Here is a 21,738-nt window from a genome sequence, read left to right as displayed (position 1 = left end):
TGAAAAGCTCAAGAAAGATATCTCTAAACTGGGTGAATGGTCAACCAAACAGCAAATACAATTTAATGTAAGCATGAACAGATGCATGTTGGAACAAAAGCCCTTAATTTCATATAAACATTGATGAGGCCTGAACTATCTTTAACCATCCAGGAAAAAGATCTTGAGGTCACAGTGGATAGCTCAATGAAGGTGTTGACTCTATGTGTGGCACTTGTGAAAAAGGCAAATTTCACACTAGGGATAATGAGGGAAAGGACTGAAAGTAAAAATGCCAACATTGTAATGTTCTTATACAGATCTACAGTATATCTGTTTCTGGGGTACCGTGTATAGTTCTAGTCACTTGAAAAAGAGCATAATAGTGCTGAAAAACATGCAGAAGACGGCAACAAATATATTCAGGACGGGTTTAATATCTTCTCTATGAGAAAAGGCTAGAATGTTTACTACTCCCTGACTTGGAAAAAAAGGTGATTGGGGAACCTAATTCAGGTGCTTAAAGTGATACAAGGGCTGAAGAAAGTGGACAGCATGAAGTTCTTCTGTTCTCTCCAAATAGTAGGGTAACATCTAATTGAACTGATTCGGAGGAGAATTTAAAATAGATAAAAAAGCAGTTCTTCATCCAGTGCATAATTAACATGTGGAATTCATTATAAGACATACTAATGGCCACAAATTTGAATGGCTTCAAAAAGGGATTGGATAAATTCATGGAAGATGAGTCAATCAGGGTTGTTGGTGTCAGCGGTGCCCCCAGGTTCGGGGTAGCATGCATTCAAATACCATTTGCATGGAAACAGTGGTAGGAGAGGGATACGTCCCCACTTCCTGTTCAGAGCTCCATACTAGAGGCATCAGGATGGCCACTGTAAGAAATAAAATGCTGGATTCAGCAGAGCTGTTAGTATATTTTTACGTTGTGTCACATTCTTTGGTAACTGCCTCAAACTTAAAGTAATTATTTCCAAGAAAGAGTCTAGCAGACTCTTCTTTAGCAAGATTTATGAAGATGAAGGTGATGGGGTTCCAAGAATTTCAGCAAGTGAACTATCTCCAGCTTAGAATCAGATTATGCTCTAATACATTAGGGCAAACACTTTTTGGTTTCTTTCTAACGGTCTTCCTGAGAACCAGCAAGACGTTGTGTGTGTGTGTGTGTGTGTTTCATTTATAATGGAACAGCTTGCATCTGATTGTTTCCATAATCATCATCTGAATTTTTACCAATCTGAGACCTTACCATTACACGTTATTTATTAGTAGGCCATGATAACTGCCTATATAGGCAGGACTGTGAGCATCTCATAATGCATTGTTCTGAGGATCACTTCAGAATGATATAGGTTGGCTTGGTGATCTGCTAGAGAGTGAAGCTGGTGTTAAAGTCACTGGAGAAGAGGTGGATGGGTAGAATCTTCCTTTCACCTTAAGTGCCATGTCTTTTAAAGTGAGATAAATCAAATCAGTCAATCAGTATAGACTTTCTTACTGTGGTGGTGAGAATGTCCACCTAATCCATATTTTGACATTGACAGTGAAGATGATTTTGAGCTTGGCTGATGTTGAAAAAGCTAAGCAGGATCGGAACCGGTTAATATTTGGTTAGGAACCCACCAGGAAATCCAGTGCTGTAGGTTAGACTGAAAAGTTGGGGGGGAAAAGTCCCAGAAGGGGGCAGCGTCAAACCACTTCTGTTGCCAAGAAAACTATGGTTATGTCCATGTAGTTGTCAGGGGTCAAGTTTGACTCAAAGGAGACTTTACCTTTTACCACAGCCCTTTGGCTCCTCATGGAAGGATTTTAAGTCCTTGGCTGTACAGTTTTATTGGTGATTTGTTCCTAGATTATATTGCTTTGTTTTACATTCTCATAAGCTGGCCTAATTAGCTTTTTGACAGAAGAAGTGAGTAATAATGCTTAGCCGGATATAAAATAAACAATGAGTGACTGGAATTCAGAAAGAGCAATGGATAGGAACTAAATTATAACTTCCTGGGTGAGCAGCTAGTTCAATCCTACAGCTCTGGTCTTGGCAGTCGCAGAACATTTAAATATGATTGGTAGAATTCGATGGGAGCCATGGAGATCCAGAATTTCCCTACCCACAGCTTAGACCAGGTTAAATACATCATCAGCCCTTGGTTTTGTTTCTTGGCCACAACAGTGTTTAAAAAAGAAAGACTCCAGCCATTCCGATTTCACACATGCACACACAGAGAGAGCCATATGCGCATACAATTTCTTATTGTTTTTTTCCAGCCTTTATTGTGCAAAGAAATTGAACCAAGGAGAAGACAATGCATCTTGCCTAGTAGAAAGGGAAGCTTCAAGTCTCAATATAAAACAAAATTTGAAGAAGGGTTGGTATATCAGAGATGCATTGACTTTCGGACAAAAAACTCCATTATACCCCTTTTTTTTTTTTTTTTTTTTACTTCTGTCAGTAAGTGCTGGGCCACCCATTGCAATCTATGCAAAGGTTTTTTTCCCATTCCTTACTGTGGCAGGTTCCCCAAATTTTCACGTGAATAATTTATTTCAGGGGTAAATTCGATGGATTGATTTCACCCCTGAGCCGTTTCAACTTGAGCTTTTCAAAGCAGTATTTAATATAACAAAATGTGTGATCAACAAACCTGCATGTGGAAGAAAATATGGCTTGACACCATTAGAACAGAGGTCAGATAAGATCCCTATCCTCTGATGGTATCGGCCATTAGAATCAGTTGTCTTCATGTGCAAGATCAGAGCTAGGGTTCTGCTTGTTCATCAGGCTAAAATGTGGTAAACATTTGCAGACAGACAAAATATGTCAATATATAATGAAAGCAACTGAAAATGGGGTTCACTGATAGAAAAATATGTGTGCCCCTCCCTCCTCCAAACAGTAGGAGAAAGGAATAAAATACTATAACTGCATAATTATATCTGCGGATATAGCTGGTGCTCTGTAATCACACTACTAATTACTATGACAGCTTCTCAAATAGTTCCAGGATAATTCAGTTGGTTCCTTTGAGCTTCAAGGTTTTCACTTCACATGCAAGGATAGCCACATCATTTTTTTTTTCAGAATATGCTTTGGCCAAGTTCCTCCAGAAGACACTCCACAGCTTAAGACAGAAGGATCTTTGTTTTCATCACCCTCTAAGACGATAGGGACACGGCTGCTTCCTTTCAATTCTTGCTTGTATGAATTTTTGTATATCTTTTTACTCATCCCATCTTTTCTTTTTCTTTTACAGGATCAACATACTGTCTTGGGTCAAAGTGGAGGCACCAACCCAGGATCTGCCACATGCACAAATGCAAACACTGGAACCAACTACATCAACTCATCACAACAAGCATTGCTGAATCAGCAGCTGAAACAACAATTTCTCCTTCAGCAGCACCAGCAGCAGCAGCAAATACTAACAGAAGCAGTAAATATCCCCATTTTCTATTTTAGCTATATATAAAACTACCTCCCAGGATTCAAAAAAGAAGTGTGAGAAAAGATCTGCCCAGCCTGTTTGAAACATTTGGCACTTGAGAAATTTGGAGCAATCTGAATTGCACTCCCCAGGCCTGGGAGTTCTGCAGAATCCACAAGCGTACTTCAGAAGTAGGAGCATGAAGGTTGAACATGTCTTGCCTATGGGGAAGGTCCTAGGTTCCAAGTGGCCTTCTAGTTAGCAAGGTCAGGGAGCAGATGCCAAAAAAAATCTCTGAAATCTTGACGTCATAGTAGGCAGTCAGGAGGAAGATGGTCAACCAGGCTTCAGAGGCATCTTATGCATGATAAGTTTCAGGATTGTATGTTTCCCTGCTCTCCTCACAGGTTTTGTTTCTGTTTCAGATGAATCATAGCTTGGCAAGCTATGATTTGTGGAACTAATAATATTAGAGCAGGACTTCAGTGCAGAAGTCAACAAAGATCTGAGTGCAGACAAAGAGTGGGAATTTTGTATTTTCATCCACAAGGGTAGCAGGTTACAGAGCAGCTGAGAAGTCGGTACAGAGCAGCAAGTACCATTCCCTTTTTTAGCAGATGCTGGCAATGCACAAGGACCACCCATGTATATCCCCTGTATTTCTTCAGGCAAAACTTGGTTTGCTCTCCAGAAGCCTTATTTTGTGTGAAAATTGCACAGTTGGACTGGAAATGCCTTCCCCCTGCAGGAAGAGTGAATGCATTTTGCCAGAAGGAGAAAAAAAATGCAAAGTTAAAAAAAAGGAGGAGTTGTAGGCAGATTCTGTTGCAAAGTTCCCCACCCCTTTTTTCCTAGTTGCTTTGCCAGATTAACTAAAGGTGAACTAACAACAGTTCCAGATTCAAATTGCTCCTCTTTTCAACAGCCTTGTATAAAGCATATTCTCTTTCTCCTCAAATGCAAAACAGGTACAATAATATTGTGTTGCATGACAAGTTTCTTATACCTCAGATAATTGTGTGAAGTGCTTGACATAGCATGCTAGGCCCATATAACTAGGTTTGGTATATAAGATCATGAGAGAATAAGAATCAGAGGAAATCAGAAAAAGATGCTATTATTCTGTCCAGATCATCTAAGTTGTTTGTATTCATTTGTAGCCTTTTCCTAGAACTAACAGATATGACCCAGCAACAGTTCCTTTTAATATTTGTTTTCATCCCAAACAATATACCAACATTTCATTTGATCTATGGGGTTTCCATATTGCACAACCTGAAATTACAGTTATCCCTACAGGCTAACCCAACCTGTTGCCCACCATTGTTGAAAGTTTAGCTCCCAAAATTAATTCCAGCACCTCTGAGGGACATCAAACTGGAGAAGCTTGTTTAACAAATATCCACAGCTCCTCAGCTGCTTCTCCTCTGTTGCATCAATGAAGCAGGGTCTCCTTTGAGGATGCATCTTTGAATGTATGTATATGCTATCAGGTGATTCAGTTCAACTTTGTGACCTCAGTAGAAATAAATAGCAATGGGTTTCTCTTTTTCTTCACCCTGTAGGAGAAAGTAACCCCTCAAGATCAACTGAATAGACACCTTACAAGACCACCACCGGATTATAAGGACCAAAGAAGGGGCCAAGTCAACGTGCAGCAAACACACCAATATTCAGGTAAGCATGCATGTAAAAGCAAACAAACACCTTCAGACCAAGATGTGACTGGTTTGGATGTGGGATATATACAGTAGCTCTTTCCTCATGAGCAACACTCAGGCCTTCCTTCTCTCCAAGTTTGATGTGAGGGTTTCTCCTGTTTTCTTCCTGTTTTCTTGTCCCCCTGGTCTCCCAAACTTCCTTCCTCCTAAACTCTTCTTTGCTTTCGTCGATTTGAAACACAAAAGTCTCCTTGTCCCCTAGACCTTCCTTGAGGCCTTTTCCCCACCCCAAACAAACCAGCTTTCAGTTTCCTTCACAGAAGCTACATTGATTTTCAGGAGCCCTCCACTGACCTTTCCCCTCAGCTATTGCAATGTCCATGAACGCTCTATGGCATTGCTACAGTTGCACCCACAGCTTAAAAGACGATTCACGGATTTTGAGCCCAGTACATAAGCTATCAGCTTAATCAGAGGACATCTAAAGATAGGAAAATCTGCCTGTCTAACTCTGTTGGAATTTGCCTGGTGGCTTGACAAATCAAGGACTTCCAAAGAAAATGAAGAGCAATTTTAACGTGTGATGAGTCGTCTGATGACTTAAAACATTCTCCATGGATCTTCACCTTTAAAACATTTAAATTTTAGTTAGTGAAGACCTGAACTGAGTCTCGTTTTTCTGAGGTCTCTGAATATGTTAAAGAAGGTTAATTTGGGCAACAGAGTCTCACTGTCTCATGTTCTATTTTAGAGCCTTTTCACACGCTGCATTTTTAGGCATACACCTTGATGCAAGTGTGAATGAAGCGGGCACATGTTCATAAACTCAGATTCATTTGAGTATACCCATCTGGAAGAAAGGACACTAAGGCCTTATTTAAACCATGTGAGAGTATGGAGAACAAAATACTGGGGGGGGGGGGGGGTTAAATAGCACCTACACATTTCTCCTAACATATGCCTTTTTGCATATGTATTTCCTGAAATCCTCTTTGTAATTGTGGGCACTTTTCCCTGGTTTTTGGAATGGCAAATTGCATCACAATGTTTAGAAAAATTCAAACATAAGGTACATATACAGTAGCTCCGATTGTCTTTCCAGGAAGTGCGATGCGGTCCCGTCGCATTAACATATGAACATAAGCAAATGACTTCTCAACCAGAGCTGTTCAGTTCTCCATCACACCTACTCAGGGCTCACATTACAAAGAATCTGGGAACTGCTCAGAATAGCCAGGCTTCCCCAATTTAAAGACACTCAGATGTCTTGATATCTCATCCTTTCTAACCTGCAGAGCAAAATGCTACAAATAGGAGAGTTCAGATCCAGTCCATACCTAGAAAGCACAAGCCTGAAGAAAACCGTGATCCTGAACCTGCTCATGTTTTTTTTCATGGCGGCTAACTACATGTTACTTGCATTTGTGCAAATCTGACCTCAACTCTCCCCGTTTATATATAACAAGGGGTGGATGGATGTATTTTTATTATTGCTATTAAAAAAAAAAAGAGAGACTAATGCTTGGCAGAGAAATTCTTTAGAATGTTTTTAGAGAACAAAAGAATACCTGGAAAATGCTCCTAGATAGACTGTTCTGTTCCCATTTTACTTATTTATAAATGAGTGAGAATCTTGTCTTTAAGTCATTGCTCCAAGAGTATGAAGCTTTCCTTGCTTCCTAGGTTGGCATTAAATCCCAAGGACAATGTTCTTCCAAGATCTTTTTTTAAATAGGAATCACTACAGAGATGTTTGGACAATTTCTCTCTTCCTTCGAAGATATTTGGAGAAATCATCTACCTAACCCATATGTCTATACCTTTGATGGAGAATGTTGAAAGACTGTGCAGCATTTTTCTAAAAAGTATTCTGCACAGTGGCATTTACCTTATTCCTTGTTGAGTATATTTGTCCTCTGATTTGGATTTAGTTTCAATGGTCCTCCCACACCTACTCTTCATGAAATAGACTTATATTACGTAGCAAAATTGACTTTCAGAGAGCATACACCTCTCTTTATGATGGACTGTCAGTTCTGGCCATTAATCAGAAATTGACACATTCTCCAGTACCACTCAAGTCTTTTAGTATCTGAGGTCTGGTTATGTTCTCTGTTAAACACTAATTGGAATGCAATTTCTGCCCATCTGGTATAAATTAGAGTAGCACAAAAAGGAGGGGGGGGAATGAAAAAGCTAAAAATAGCGAGCGATTCAGAGAAAAAAGGAAACTTTGTCTTGGGAGTGAGAGAGAAAACCATTGTCCCCAACCACTGCACCCTCTGAAACAATTTCTGCCATTACGAAAGAATATAGTATGTTGGCCATCTGTGTTAGAATCAACATGTTCCATCTTGGCTATCTAGAAAATGCCTTAATCGCTTGAGTCTTTTTGTTGCAATAGACAAATACTTGGTTATGTGTCTGGAACATCTGCTTCATTTCAGTGACGTTTGGTGCACAAATTCAGCTCTGATTGCGCTGCTTAATTGCTAATGACATGTCTAATCCAGGCAGCTTGCTGATAAGAAACTCCATGCGTTCTTTCACATTGCTACTGTTTTCACTCCTGCAAAGTCAGTTTGAAGATGATCCATGATCACCTTCTCTTTTGCTGACACTGAAACTCTGAGAATAAGAGCAAAGAATAGAACATAATTCACACCAAGCTGCCACCGATCCAGGAATAACAAAAATCCCTTCATCCTCACTCCGTGCAAAAGAGAAATACAATGAGTTGTGATTACTCCTGCCTTCACATCCACACTTCACATTGCATGCATTTGTCTTGTGCAAAAAATAAAATAAAAATCTGAGTGGTTCCTATGCAGGAGTGCGGCCAGACGGTCAAGACACTCCCTGCTGAAAGACCTGCTAGGGCATTGAATCCCAGGAGCTGGAAGATACAGTGAGACAGGAATTCCCATAAGTGGGGAAACAGATCATTCAGAGGTTTCTCCAGAGACACAGCATTTCAATTAAAATACTACTGTATTTTTACTTATACAGTAAGGATAAGACAACTTATTTTCATGTAAGTGTCTTTGAGTTTGCCCACCAGTTCTTTTTTTATTTATTTATTCAAGAGGGGGTATCCAGTAGTTCAGAGGTAGAGCACATACTTTTCATGCATGAGGCCCCAGGTTCAACATTTGGCCTTGCAGGTAGGTGCCATCTTCACATTAGGGACAGGAATAAATCCTAACTCTCCAGATATGTAATCCCATACATGCTTATGGCCAAAGGTCACAGACACGACATAGTTAGGTAAATTGCTTTATTGCAAACAAGCTAGAAGCCATGTATATGCAGAAGATTTGCTTACTGCAGAATTCAGAAATCATGATTTAATTCCTCCTGCATATTTGGGTCAAAGGAAATTTATAAATTCTCTTCCAGGCTTTAAGAGTAGGAGATGCTTGTTTACCTAAACGTTGTGTCTAGCCTAAGAACAATTGGTTCCTCTTCTTGCCAAGTTCTACCTTTAAGATAAGGCTGGTTGCCAGTCATTGTCCAGAATACCAAGCTAGATGAACCAGTGGCTCATCTTTCAATCATAGCATTACTGTATATCACATTCAGAATGCCTTTTCTTTAAAATTCAACTTATTAAAATTTGTGCCTCCACAAGTCAATCAGGAGAAGTTTAACAGTCCACCCATTCAACTAAACCAAGTTTGTAATCAGCCTTGGTCTCAGTCTGTTAAGGATCAGGGAACAATAGAAAGCTCACTGCCAATCAGAAATAGAGAAAAATCCCATTTCATGTGAATCATTGGCTAGATTCATGTGATACCTTATCCCTAAAACTTAATTAATATAGCTCTGTTCACATAATATACTATGCCCCAGTAAATCATATTGTGATTTAATATGATGGCTGAGTTTACACAAGCTGCTGGGTTTCCACAACATTCTGAAACACAAAATATCCAACCCCTTTCAGCTTAGTCTGTTGTGTTGTACAAATCCAGTTTCTGGGTGGGAAGGACCTAAGTGATCAGCTGGCTTCATCCATTACCCATGAAGGAAAGCACCATTACAAAAGCATCCTCCATGGCTATCCATAATGGAGGAATGGTTGGTGAAGATGATGGAACTAGCTGAGATGATTAAATTGACTGCTTTGATTAGAGAAAAGACAGTATCTACATTTATTGCTGACTGGAAACCCCTTCTAGACTTTTTGCATGAAACAAAAAAAAATGAAGTTAAGATTTATGGTTTTGATGATTAGACAGGATAGATTATAGAAAGAAGAGAGTTATGTTGAGTAAGAGGTAAATTTATAATTGTACTTATAACTGCTAAAAAGAAGATCAGAAGCTACTTCTTTGTATCTTTTTTCTTTCTTTTTTTCATTTTCTTACTTTATATTATATTATTTTTCATCTTCCTTTTAAAAAAATCTTTAATAAAAATTAGAGAGATACATATAGATATAGATATAGATATAGATATATAGCATCCCCCATGGCTGACCATCAAATTTCTGCTTATAATCCTCTGGTCAAAATTTCTGGAAAGAGGAGAGAAATCAGGACATAAGAGTCAAACACTCTGGAGACAACAGATGGTACATAAATCTAGTTAAATTTCCTTGGAGTTGAGTTCAACTCCTGGTGACTTTCAGGGATATGTCCATGTACTTTGGTTGGCAGTGCACACAAGTGATTTGCTACTGCCTTCTTCCAAGGTTTTGATTAAAAAAAATAAAATAAAATCCCAGCCTAGCTTTTAGCCCTGGTATTTCCTGATCATCTCCCATCTAAGTGTTAACTTGATCAGGCTGCTTAGCTGAGATCAGCCAAAATTGGCTTGATCCAGCCATGTAATTGAGCAAAAGGGATGATGTGTGATTCTACTATGCTTCAAAGAAATGGCATTGGATGGCATAGGAATATACTATATTTTCTCCAGTAGGATCATTATGTTGAGTGAGGGTTAGGAAGATAGCCAAAGTAGAAAGTGGACCTATGGGTACTTTGGTTTCTGAGTCCTGTTTTGACCTCTGATGGATGATCAGTAAAGATTATGGATTTTTATACCTTTGTTCCTCCTAGGTGGATCACCAGCTGTGAGCATCAACTCCAACTTGTGTTTCTCCAACGCTGTTTCCACTCCTAGCATTTTGCCACAGCCATCAAATCTCTTGTCCACAACTCATGGAACCAGGATGCCTTCTCTTCCAGCAGGTCACCACGTCAGCTGCTATGGGAGCATTCCCTGCAGTCAACCAAATGCGTATAATGTGGCAACGTCAGGAGTGAGCCAAGTTCCACAGCACAGAAATCTAAACCCAATTGTAACCAGTCAAAACAACCCTGCAGCATCTCGGCCAGCACCACCTGGGCAAGGCAATAACATGCCCACCTTTGACAGTGGCTTGGGAGTTAATTCCCAGCAAGGGAAGCTCAGCTTGAACCAGGGGACTTCAGCACAGAGACCTTCAAATGTGATGGTCACCTCAAATGCTGCAGCTCAAAGCTGGGTTTCTCCAGAAGCAGGATCAAAGCAACAGGAAACACAGAGGGCTTCAGGATCCCCTTTCCCATCTGGAAGCTCCTATACAAATCAGCCACTACAGCGCACAGCTGCCCTTCAGCAGTTTCCTCAGCGTGCCATGGTGCCTCCTAACCAACTGGGCACTATCCAGATGAGAACCCCTGCGAGCCAAATGAACCAAAGTCTAAATGGGCAAGTGGCTGGGGCATCCAAATCCCAGAGTGCAATGCCTACCCAATTACGGGCAGAGGTTGTGGCACACTTAAATCCACCCAGGGTGGGGATGACACCACCCCACCCCTTGTCATCAAACCAGTTCTCAACAAGTACTACCCAAATGTCCACCAGGGCTTTTCAAGGAACAGATCACTCCAGTGATCTAGCATTTGACTTTCTGAACCAGCAAGGAGATAACATTGGGCCTGCACTCAATAGTGACCCAGACTTCATTGATTCTTTGTTGAAAACAGAGCCCGGTAATGATGATTGGATGAAAGACATCAACCTTGATGAGATATTAGGAGGCCATTCCTGAGGCAGCTAACAATTATTAATTCCTGGGGTCTTTTTATTTTATTTTTTTTTTAAGGCTGAAAAGTCAGGATATCACTCTTTCGTTTGTAGAAGACAAACGTTAGGGGAGGGAGGAAGCAAAACAGTGAGTGGCTGGATCCAAACTTAAAGGCACTTGGATGCAACCATGCTTGCTTAACTTGTCCCATTATCAAGTATGCTAAGAATAGTGAAGTCTGGATCCATAGTTTCCAAATAGTTGATGGGGTTCCGAAAGCTAAAGGAAATCAAAGAAACAGCTGTTCATCATCTAAGCAAATCCTAAATATGTAGGCTAATATTTGCATCTATGACACAAAGGAGAGACCCAGGAATATGCACTGCATCAACAATATACCTGCTGACATCCACTAATGGTTTTCATGCATATCTGTGTGTGTGTGTGTGTGTGTTTGTGTGTGTGTACAAATACAAATCTGGGAAAAATAAACTGAAAACAGAAAAGAACACCCAACTCAGAAAGCTTAACATAGACTTCCCTAACATTGCACATTCCAAATGTGTTTGATTAGAATTCTTATCATTTTCATTCAGTGCATCATGAGAATTGTAATCTAAAAATCAGGAGCATATCAAATTTAGGGAAACAGGTTTAGCACTTCGTAGAAGCAATCAGTAAGTGCCAAGGAAGAGAAGTGTATTGATAGAACCTGTATGCACATGTCAAAGATCCCAGGTTCCATAGGATATTTAGTCTGTGGTGAGAAAGAGCCATCCCACAATCCTGAAGGTCCACAGAGCATATGGCAGCTTCCTAAATCTCTACTCCAAAGTTCCTAATGCTCCATTAAAGCTGCAGTTCTCTACCCACTTTTCTGGAAACAAATCTACAGAATTAGATTTAGCAAGGGAATAAAGAGATAGCTTGCAGTGTGAGTGATTTGCCTTCCCACCCACTTTCTTCCTAATACCCCTCCTTTATGGGAGAATACGTGCAGAGTACAGAGTACCAAACTCAAGAGAAATAGAGACTTTCTGTTCAAGGTCTGTCTAGCTACTTCCAGTGAAATAGGAATATCCAGCATGCCCAGCCTGTTATGATTTCTGCAGATGACCCACTTCACAAGCTGCCTTCTCCTCTCCATAGCTTTCCCATTACCGAGTGAGTTTCTTCTTCCCTCCTCTTTATTTACCTAATTAGGTGTTGGGGATGGAATTGCGTCTTGGATGCTAATGGGATTCCCCTGTGCCCCAGAGTGCAGATCATATCAAAACATCCCAGTTTTACCTTACATATCAATATATTAGGAATCAGAATGGGGATCCATGTGGCATGGATCCCTGCAGACACCACACACATAGACTCAAAGGATATCTAATGGTAGATCCATCAAACAAGGTGGCTTAATTATTTTGAGCACACGCTGCAACCAGCCACCACCATCACTCTCAGGATGCCAATTTAAGGAGTTCATTTTTCAAATGCAAGGTGTTTTTTTTTTTTTTTATGGATAGTCCATTTTCTTCATAAACAGCACAATGGTAAGTGAGATCTAATCTCTTCCCCTAGACTTCCCTGATAGTGGCAAGGAGTAGCAGCGGTGATACAATCTGCAGGGGAGGGTGGTATTTCACCAGTCGTTTTATTATCTACAGTGCCCTGCGCATAGCATCACTCAGGGCACTGTTGGGAATTAAAACTCTGCAGGCATTTCAACCTTACGCCCTCTTGATGGATTGAGTCTACAAGAATTTCTAGCCAGCACATGCTAGGTAATTTTGAAAACTTCAGTCCTAATACATCTGACGCATGCCATTGTAGGAAGGCTGAAATAATGAGCAGATTGCTGTTCTGGTGAAGTGGGGAACAAAGGCTGGTGACCTAAGGATTTTGGATGCTGTTCCTGGCCATTGCATCTATAAAGTCTTATCATTCCTGATTATCTGCAGTTCCGTGAACCAAAGTTGTAAAAGAGATGTATCCTTGTGCAATTTCTGTTTATTTCAAAACTCCATGCCCTTGGACACTTGACCCTAGGTTGCACCTTTGTGATCCAAGTATGTAAAAAGCTGGGAGTATTTTTATTTTAAAACAAGAAAAAACCCTGCATCTTGTTAACACCATATATCTTCTTTTTACCATTACAGTTAAATGCACTACACTTATCTTTTGCATTATTGAATCAGGAGTTCTTTTCAGTATTGGGCTGTAAATATATAGAAAAGTTTTTGTAAACTTTTGTACAAAAAAAAATGTAATATTTTGGTAGGAATACTGAAATCATATTCTTTGGGTTATATTTATACACACGTGGAATAAAAATGTACTGTCCAAACTTTGTATTTTATACTGCAAAGAAGAAGAAAAGAATTTCCTTTCATATTTGAATATACAATGTATGGGGCAAGGGGAATTGTATGATATGATTAAATTTTTTCCATCCTGAGATTTAAGCAGCAGCTTATATAAGAGGAGTCAGGAAGAGAATTTTGAATAAAATAATTGAGGACCCTAAACTGATGGCTTTGTCCTAAAATCTCAAAACCTGGTTTCATTTAATTAGTTACACCATGTTTGCTAAGGATTTTGGCTGATGGATTTCATCTCCAGATTGAAGAAGGCTGTTTCAGAAGAAACACCATCCCTCTTAAATCTCAGAAAGTCATCATTCCAAATGTGCTCTGCACATTACTTTAAATATTGTGCCCAGTTTTGGAAATACACTGTAAGAAGGATGCATACAATTTAGGTTCAGGGAAGGGCAACAAGGATGAGAAATCAAGAAACTAAGTTCTGTAAGACCAGCTGAAGGAACTGGGAATGTTATAGAAGGTAGGCAGGGGCTATGATAATACTTCAAAGGATCTCACATAGAAGAGATCAAGAGCTGCTATCTGTCATCTCAGAGATCAAAATACAGAATCCTGATCCACTGGACAGGATTCGTGTGCAATGGCCTCTTCCAACTCTAGAATACAAGACCTTGGTTTCACATGCTTTTCATCAGTTTCTCACCTCGAATCACAATTCAAAGCAATGAACACTTCAGAGAATCAACCCCACATTCAGTAATAGTGAAAGATTCATTTACCTGACCTAGCTTGATAAGCTGCTTCATTGCTGATAAGAAGGAAATCATCTATAGGCAGGTCTGCCAGCCTAAAATCAGCCAATAAGCCTGTTTACCAACACAAGTCCATTGGTGCCTTGAGATGGCTATTAGATCCAGCCGTCAGACTCCAGTTTGCCACCTGTGTCCCTGGGGCTCATATAGGAACTCTTATGTGCTGAGTAGACACAATGATGAAATTTAGGACTGTGGCAACAGTATTAATTTAAGGCTGCAGTGGTCTACCTTTTAGTGACTGAAGACTACACAGTATTTTTGAGAGACCCGCAACAGGCAGAAGTATCTGAAATGTAGGTGGAACCTGGTCATGTGGAAGGAACCAGGAGTCTCTTTTTCCTGATAGTTGGAGATGGGAGAGGTTTTTTTTCCCACTTCGCTTTTTTTAAATTATAAACATTTGTGTGTTTTTCCCATCCTGAAATGGTAGGAAACAGCCACCAATTTCTAGCATATGTTAACATTGCTCTTGGAGCCATCAGAAAAGAGATTTAGGGTAGGTCTCAGGGTGCTCCTGATTTAAGGTCTCCAGTGATCATCAGAGCACCTTCTGTAGGGCTCTGGATCAGGTCAAAGAGTTTTATAACAGGACCACATTATGCTGCTATTTGTGGATTTACCATTAACTTCAGTACCTCAGTTCAACCACTTTTAGCTCTACTAAACATAGGACTATCTGCTAGTTTGTCCCAAATTTTCCATCATGCATGTATGTGAATCATCAAAAGCCAACTGGGTGACTTTGGGCCAGTCATTCTCTTTCAGTCCAACCTATCTCATAGGGTTGCTGTTGTGGGGAAAATAGGAGAGAACAGCCAATTCACAGTTACAGATGATGGTGACGACGATGATGATGATCTATGTTATTACTATGTTTTACTGCTAGGAAGCAGAAAAGGTAGGTGTTCATTAAAATTTGTACTACAGTACTCCAAATTTTAGTCTACTCAGCAGGGATAGCACTTGTATGGGCGTGGAAGCTAAACAGAGTTGGACTTGGTCAGTACTTGGATGGAAGACTACCAAGCAACCCCAGGACTGTAAGTTATATTGAGAAGCTGAAAAATTATCCCAGAAAAAGGCAAGGGAAAATCATTTCTATATTGTTGCCCAGAAGACCACATGGATATGTTCATGAAGGAGTCAGGAGCTGAGCTTGACTAAAGTGACTATCACTTTACTTAGAATAATTTGTCTAGCACTGGGCACCTTGACTTTGGCATGGGTGCTTTTCTACCCCAGGCAACAAAATGCCTTGAAGCCATATATGGAGAAAGCTGGAGTTCACAACTATTGTTGGGATGGACAACTAGTCTGACCTTATCTAAGAAAGCTTCCTATTTAATACTCTGGCCATTAAAGAGAAGATTGAAGCACTGAAGATGTTACCTAGCTGGGTAATGAAACGTTTGCAAGAAAACCAAGCTCAGAGAACCCCAAGGATTCCAAAGAGATTACTGATTTGATTTATAATTGATACAGGTCAACCCTTTCGAAGAATTCTAAAAATTTTAGAACACATATATATACTAATTTGCATGCATGGATATATTAGTACTGCATAAAAACTTTAGTATATACTTTGGCCTTGGGGTGAAATCTGTACCCCTCTAAATGTGGCTGAACAGTTCCATACCCCTAGGATACAGCCACTTTCATAGTATTTTTTGCCTGGGGGGATAACAAAGAGTAATAGTGGTATTGCGCAGTGGGTCAAGGCCCATCATTCTGATATTGGAAAATTCCTTTCCACAAAAATACTTGGAAAGGAAGAGGAGAAATGGAAGGAAACAGGAAGGAGAAATGGTTTGAGGCTGAAGGATCACGGCACCTTGGTCCTGACCCTTCATCAGAAATACTCCATCAAATATTTCTGATGAAGAAAGATGAGCAGTTGCAGGAAGAAAAAATGAAATATACCTGGGTATTATATATCTGTGAATATGGAGCAGCAAAATTTGTATTATATCTATATAATATTTGTTTCCTTCCCAAAGATTCCAGAGCGAGTGAAATAATACCAGTAGAAAAGAATATGTGTAGCTCAGGGTTGAACTGTGGATTCCTTGGGGTTCTCTGAGCTTGGTTGTTTTCTTGCAAACATTTCATTACCCGGCTAGGTAACATCTTCAGTGCTAGAATGGGATGGGGTTTGCTCTCTGTTTATATATAGTGGCATGCCCTGCCAGTGTTGGTGGGGGTGGGGGGGTTGCAAGAAAACAACCAAGCTCCGAGAACCCCAAGGACTCCAGAGTGAAATAATCTATGTTGACTCCAGAGGTACCATCGTTTCCCCCTATTTGCAGGTTGTGAGGGAGGCTTGGATGCCACAACGTCTTCCAGCATGCTCTCTCTTCTTTTTATATTCTCCAGTTTCAGACTGCCAGTGTTAGGGAAGTATCCCAGAGCAAGACAGCAAGGGAGAGAAGGGAGGGAAGTAGAGGAGAATCCATTAGGCAAAGACAGCTTCTGAATATAGCTTCTCTTCTAGCATCCTTAGAAAGCATGGCCAATGGTGATGGCTGCTGGGAGTCACAGTTCAGCAACAACTGGAGGTGCACAGGTTGTCTGCCCCCAAATTAGAAGTATGTGTGGTTGGTTGAGATGTTAGATTAGGAATGGGGAGGGTCAGGTCCTAGTCCCACCTCAGCCCCAGAAGCTCCCCGAGGCTCTTTGGACCAGTCTTTCTCTCTTATACCAATCCATCTCGCAGTGCTATGTACTGCCTTTAGCTCCTAAATGAAAGGCAGAATATGGATCTAACAAATAAATAAATACGTGATCTCTCATGAATTCAGAGCAAACAGGAATAGAAGACCTATGATTCAAAGGCAGACTAATCCTTTTACCTTTATTCATTAGATGTTTTTACGCTTTTTTCCCCTTCTATCTTGCTTTTCAAAAAATAAACTTAGGGGGAAAACCTATAACGTTTTCAAGGCTATGGTCAATTTAGAATTTCTTCTCCTCTTAAGATTCTCTTTTTCCTGTTCCACAATGCAGAGGATGAATACCAGGAAATAACCAACTCTCACTGGCTGATCACCGGAACAGTATTCTCAACATTATCTTGAGTTAGATAATAGCTTTCCAAGCCCTGGCCATGTTAGTCAGTTCTGGCAAAATAGCATCAATCCTTTTTCTGCACCACCATTGCACCAGCTTCTACAGATCGGTAAAGTTCACTTTATCAGATGCATCGGAAAGAAATGATTCCAGAACAAATTTGTTTGTCCTTAAGGTGCTAGCGATCCTCATGATGGGGTCCCTGTGGCAACAAGTGAATAATTTAAATTGTTTGGGCTACAGAGGTGGCTACCGATCTGCAATTTCCCACTCTTGTAAAGACAGGCCCATTTTCCAAATTTAGCAACAAGAAGCAAAAAATCCTACTATTGTAGGAATCGTTGTGTCTTTCTTTCCCAGCTTTTCCTTGTTTCCTCCATCTTGCTCATATGCTTCATGGACTCCCCCCATTCCTGTACTGTACACTTTTTGAAAGTCTTAGCAATATCATTCCACGCCAGCTCTAGCAACGTGATGGGGGGGTGGGGGGGGGCTGGCTGGGAAGCAAGATATCCTTTTCCCCAGACATTCGGAGCATGTGCAAAACACCTTAATCTCTAAACCTTGTCTGCTTACAAAGCAAATCTGGAGAAAATTTTGCGCATTCAAATTTAATACAAGACTTTGCCAGTTTGAAAACTGACGTGCTGTACTGCTTAAAAGACCGGACCATGGATGAGAAAGTCCCTAGCGTGCCTCATTAGCACGTTGGGTCATCGTAAGAGCAAACCGCCTTATAAGACAGCAGGGAGATCGCATGTGACATGTTTTGAACACCTGAAAGCCCCACGTAGGTCTCCCTTGAGAAATGTTCAGCTCCTGGTAACTTCACATTTACAAGCATGCCACTGAGGCAGCTGGCTAGAAGTTTGCTTCTATATGCAACCCTTAAAGACAGCTTCTCAGAACCTCAGCCTGAGTATTCGATTCTCTCCCCATGGACCAGAGCAGAGAAGGAAGTATTATTTATTTCAGGCTCGCACAGAACCGTCGCTAGTCAAAGGAATGGCTTTTTTCTCCCAGCAGAAACAACCACCAAGGCACTTTTACAAGCCGCTGGATATATCACAGCATATAATATGCGAGATGGGCAGCTATGTAGATTTAATAAATACATAACTACATTGCGGCATACGATATGTGAGATGGGTGGCTATTTAAATTTAATTAATTAATTAATTACAGCATATCGCATGTCTGATAGGCGGCTATAAACATTTAATAAATAAACAACTACATTATAGTAATGTGTCTAATTAAGGTTTTATGTATTTATATATTTTATGTTTTTAATGTTTGTTGTGAATCGCCCAGAGTTCCCCCATTGGGGGGAGATGGGCGGTTGAAAAATTTAATAAATAAATAAATAAATAAATAAATAAATAAAGGCATATAATATGTGAGCTGGGTGGCCCTCTAAATTTAATAAATAAATAAATCACAGCAGATAGCACATGAGATGGGCAGCTATATACATTTCATAAATAAACAATTACACTGGGGCATATGATATGTGAGATGCGTGGCTATTTAAATTAAATAAATAAATAAATCACAGCGTATAGCATGTGTGATGGGCGGCTATGTAGATTTCATACAGAAATAACTACATTGCGGCATATAGCATGTGAGGTGGGTGGCCATCTAAATTAAACAAATCAGCAAGCGAGCTTTTGTGCATCGGTGCTCAAATAAAAAAAAAGGGGGGGTCATCAAGGCGTTCCTTCTTTTTGCTTTCAGGTACTGGGGTACTTGGTACCCCCCAAAAAAACCCTCTGTGCCCGAACTCCTTGGTGAAACGCGAGGGTCCGTATTCATTCCCCCCGCCGCCAGCCCCCCACCCCTTTGGCTTCGCCTAGCGAGCGGGCGGACCCCGGCCGGGCGAAGGGAAGCCTCCCCGCGCGAACTTCCACCGCCTGCCGCGCGCAGCCCCGAGCGCGCAGCTCCCGAGCCCCAGAGGCGCGCGGCCCCCGCGGAGGACGGGCGGACGCGCTCCCGACGAGCATCCCCGCCGCCGCCGCCGCCGCCGCCGGCGCTGCCTCTCCCGGCGCTAGCGGGATGCGGCGGTCCGCAGCCTCCTCCAGAAGGGCCGGAGGAGGGCCTGGCGCGTCGCGGCCTCCCATCCCTGCGCGCTGCACTGTGGGCTAAAGATGGCAGCTTCCTCTCCCCCTCACGGCTCCCCACGCCTCTGACAGGCGGGCGCCCTCGCCCCCTGGCCGCAGCGCGTCGGCGGGCGCCTCCGCCGGCCCGGCTTCGAGAGTCCGAGATGGAGAAGAGCTCCAGCTGCGAGAGCCTCGCCTCCAGGCCGGCGCCGCCCGCCACCCGCCAGCCCAGCACCGATTCCCTCTCCAGGTATCCCCTCAGAGCCTCTCCCGGGGCGAAGGGCGGGCGGGGCGGGGGGGCTCGGCCGGCGGCTCCGTCCTGGAGGGTCGCCGGGCGGCAGCGCGGGGGGAGGGACGCCGGGGGTCCCGTGGGTGGCTCCTTACGCCCCGGTTAGACCCAGATCCGTGGTTTGGTGATGGGGAAGGAGAAGGACTGGAGGCCTGAAAGGGTTTCATTCGACGCCCCGGCATCTGGAAGGGCTGGATGGTGCCGGGAAGGACTGGTGGGGAAGCTGCACATCTGGGCGATGCTCTTCCCGGCAACTGCGACTCGGTTCCAGGCTGCAGCCTTGCTGGTCTTCCAAGCAGCTGTAGGGCCAGGGCCAGTCTCCTCGCCAGGATTTCCTGCAGCTGGATCCTCTGGGTGTTTGCCCCCAAGGAAATCGTAGTGGGTTTAACCAGCATTACCCCAGAAGTCTCAGGTTGCCATCCTTCAGATGCTGACTTGGGTTATGTATTTCCAAGCGACTTTCACTGACTTGACCTTCAAGTGTAGCTGTGACGCCTTGGTCAAGGAAGGCATAAAATCCACGAGGCGAAATGGGATTTAGCTTTGGTTGAATTTAATCTGTAGGTTCACCGTTATAAGAGGGGTTAACAGATTGAAGAGCCTTCCAAAAGTTGTGTTCTGCAGATTGCAGGGCACAGTTGGAACTCTCGCCCCAACATGTCTACAGGTTGGCATGTTGGGAAAACATGCTTTACTTGGTTGCTAAATTTACTCCGTTTTGCTGTCTTCTCACGATGCGCCAAACACTCTTCTCACCAAATGGCTGGGTTTACACTACTCGCTAAGCCACAAAAAACAAAGCACAATTAACCCTAACCCAAATCAGTAGGTTGTGCAAATGCATCTGCTTTACTAGATTTGATTAAGTGTGTTGTGTGAATGCAGCCTAGGAGTTAACTTAGAACCCTGACTTTACAAGTGAGGCCTACCACAAAATGGTGTGTATGGAATGCTCCTGGTCTGGATGTCAGATAGCCAGGTTGTTTCCTGGATACTGTACTCAGTTCAGTGGTAACGCTTAATACCTAATTATTGGTATCTCACATAATAAGATCGTAAACAAAAAGTAAAGCCAGTGGGTATACATGGGTACATAATGAGTTTATTATAGAGTGGAAGCTGGCAAGAAAACTGAATTACTGTAGTATCCTAGAGAAATAAGTCAAGGCCAAGAGTTCTCCAACAGGTATATGGAGAATGTGGATTATTGAGTCTAAAAGTTTTCTAACAGGTATATGGAGAATATGGATTATTGAGTCTATCAGCCAGTGCACTTTTTCTTGAAAGTTTATTACCTGATGCTCAGTGGTAGTACTCACTATGCCTAGAACTGATACCATAAATTGGACCCAGAGAATTCTGAAAGTTTCTGAGTAAAAGCAAAGATTCCTTGAGTGAAGCTCAGCTCCTGCTGATTTCATAGACACATCCGTATAGTCTTGACAACAACATGGAAGTGGTTTGTCACTGCCACTTTCAGAGATTTCTTGACTTCCCAATCTAGTGTATATTCCGGGGATTTCCTTGTGGTCTCCCATCCAAATGCTAATCAGGTCTGACCCTGCTTAGCTTTTTTCAAGATTATTCAAAGCTGCCGGGGACTACGACTTGCTGTGTCCAGTCTCCCTCCTGTGGAAGTTGACTCTTGATAGCTCCCTGGGCACAGCAGGGCGGTTTTTCTAAGCAACAGTTCTGAACTTGATGCCATTATCATCATGTGAGGGTTTGGGTTTTTTTTACTTCCCAGTCTTTGGTTTCTTCCATGCAAGTACTAGCTTAGTACTGTTTGATATCACCAAAGGTTGTGGATAGAATGTGCAATCAATCAATCAATCAATCAAGGCTTTATTCGTGCAATGCACTGAACATGGTTAGTGAATGAACTCATTTTCTGGGTTTGCACTATACATAGAATCAGAAGTTATTGAAACAGACTGGTTTGCACACAGGTTAAGTTAGAAAAATCAGACTGTAGTTAACATGTGCAAATGCAGCCCCAAATTCAGCTCCCTGGCCTAGTTAAGACTGTTTATGAACATAGCTGCTCTGTTT

General features: G+C 41.8%; 2 protein-coding genes across 5 annotated transcripts in view; both read left to right on the top strand.

Moving 5' to 3' along the window:
• The window catches only part of MAML2 (mastermind like transcriptional coactivator 2), a 178,537-nt gene extending 164,930 nt beyond the window's left edge, over positions 1-13,607 (top strand). The window contains exons 3-5 of the mRNA XM_088140598.1: positions 3,252-3,431; positions 4,988-5,099; positions 10,147-13,607. Of these exons, the coding sequence (XP_087996724.1) occupies positions 3,252-3,431; positions 4,988-5,099; positions 10,147-11,123 (1,269 nt within the window). The 3' untranslated portion in view covers positions 11,124-13,607. The remainder of the gene's footprint in view (positions 1-3,251; positions 3,432-4,987; positions 5,100-10,146) is intronic.
• A 5,589-nt stretch (positions 13,608-19,196) lies between these two features.
• MTMR2 (myotubularin related protein 2) overlaps positions 19,197-21,738 on the top strand; it is a 45,639-nt gene continuing 43,097 nt past the window's right edge. For 3 of the 4 annotated variants that reach the window (XR_015796088.1, XM_088140597.1, XM_088140595.1), the window contains exon 1: positions 19,198-19,647. Coding sequence is in view for 2 of the 4 variants with exons in the window: in XM_088140595.1 (XP_087996721.1) it covers positions 19,562-19,647 (86 nt within the window). In the remaining 2 variants the exon portion in view is untranslated. Of the gene's footprint in view, positions 19,648-21,738 lie in introns of all 4 variants that reach the window. The other variant, XM_088140596.1, reaches the window with a different exon arrangement.

Source organism: Python bivittatus, unplaced genomic scaffold, assembly GCF_059951505.1.
Source record: "Python bivittatus isolate LINGU-HERP-01145 unplaced genomic scaffold, Pbiv_v1 ctg000340_np1212, whole genome shotgun sequence".
NCBI lineage: Eukaryota > Metazoa > Chordata > Lepidosauria > Squamata > Pythonidae > Python > Python bivittatus.
This window is presented reverse-complemented; position numbering and strand designations above follow the sequence as displayed.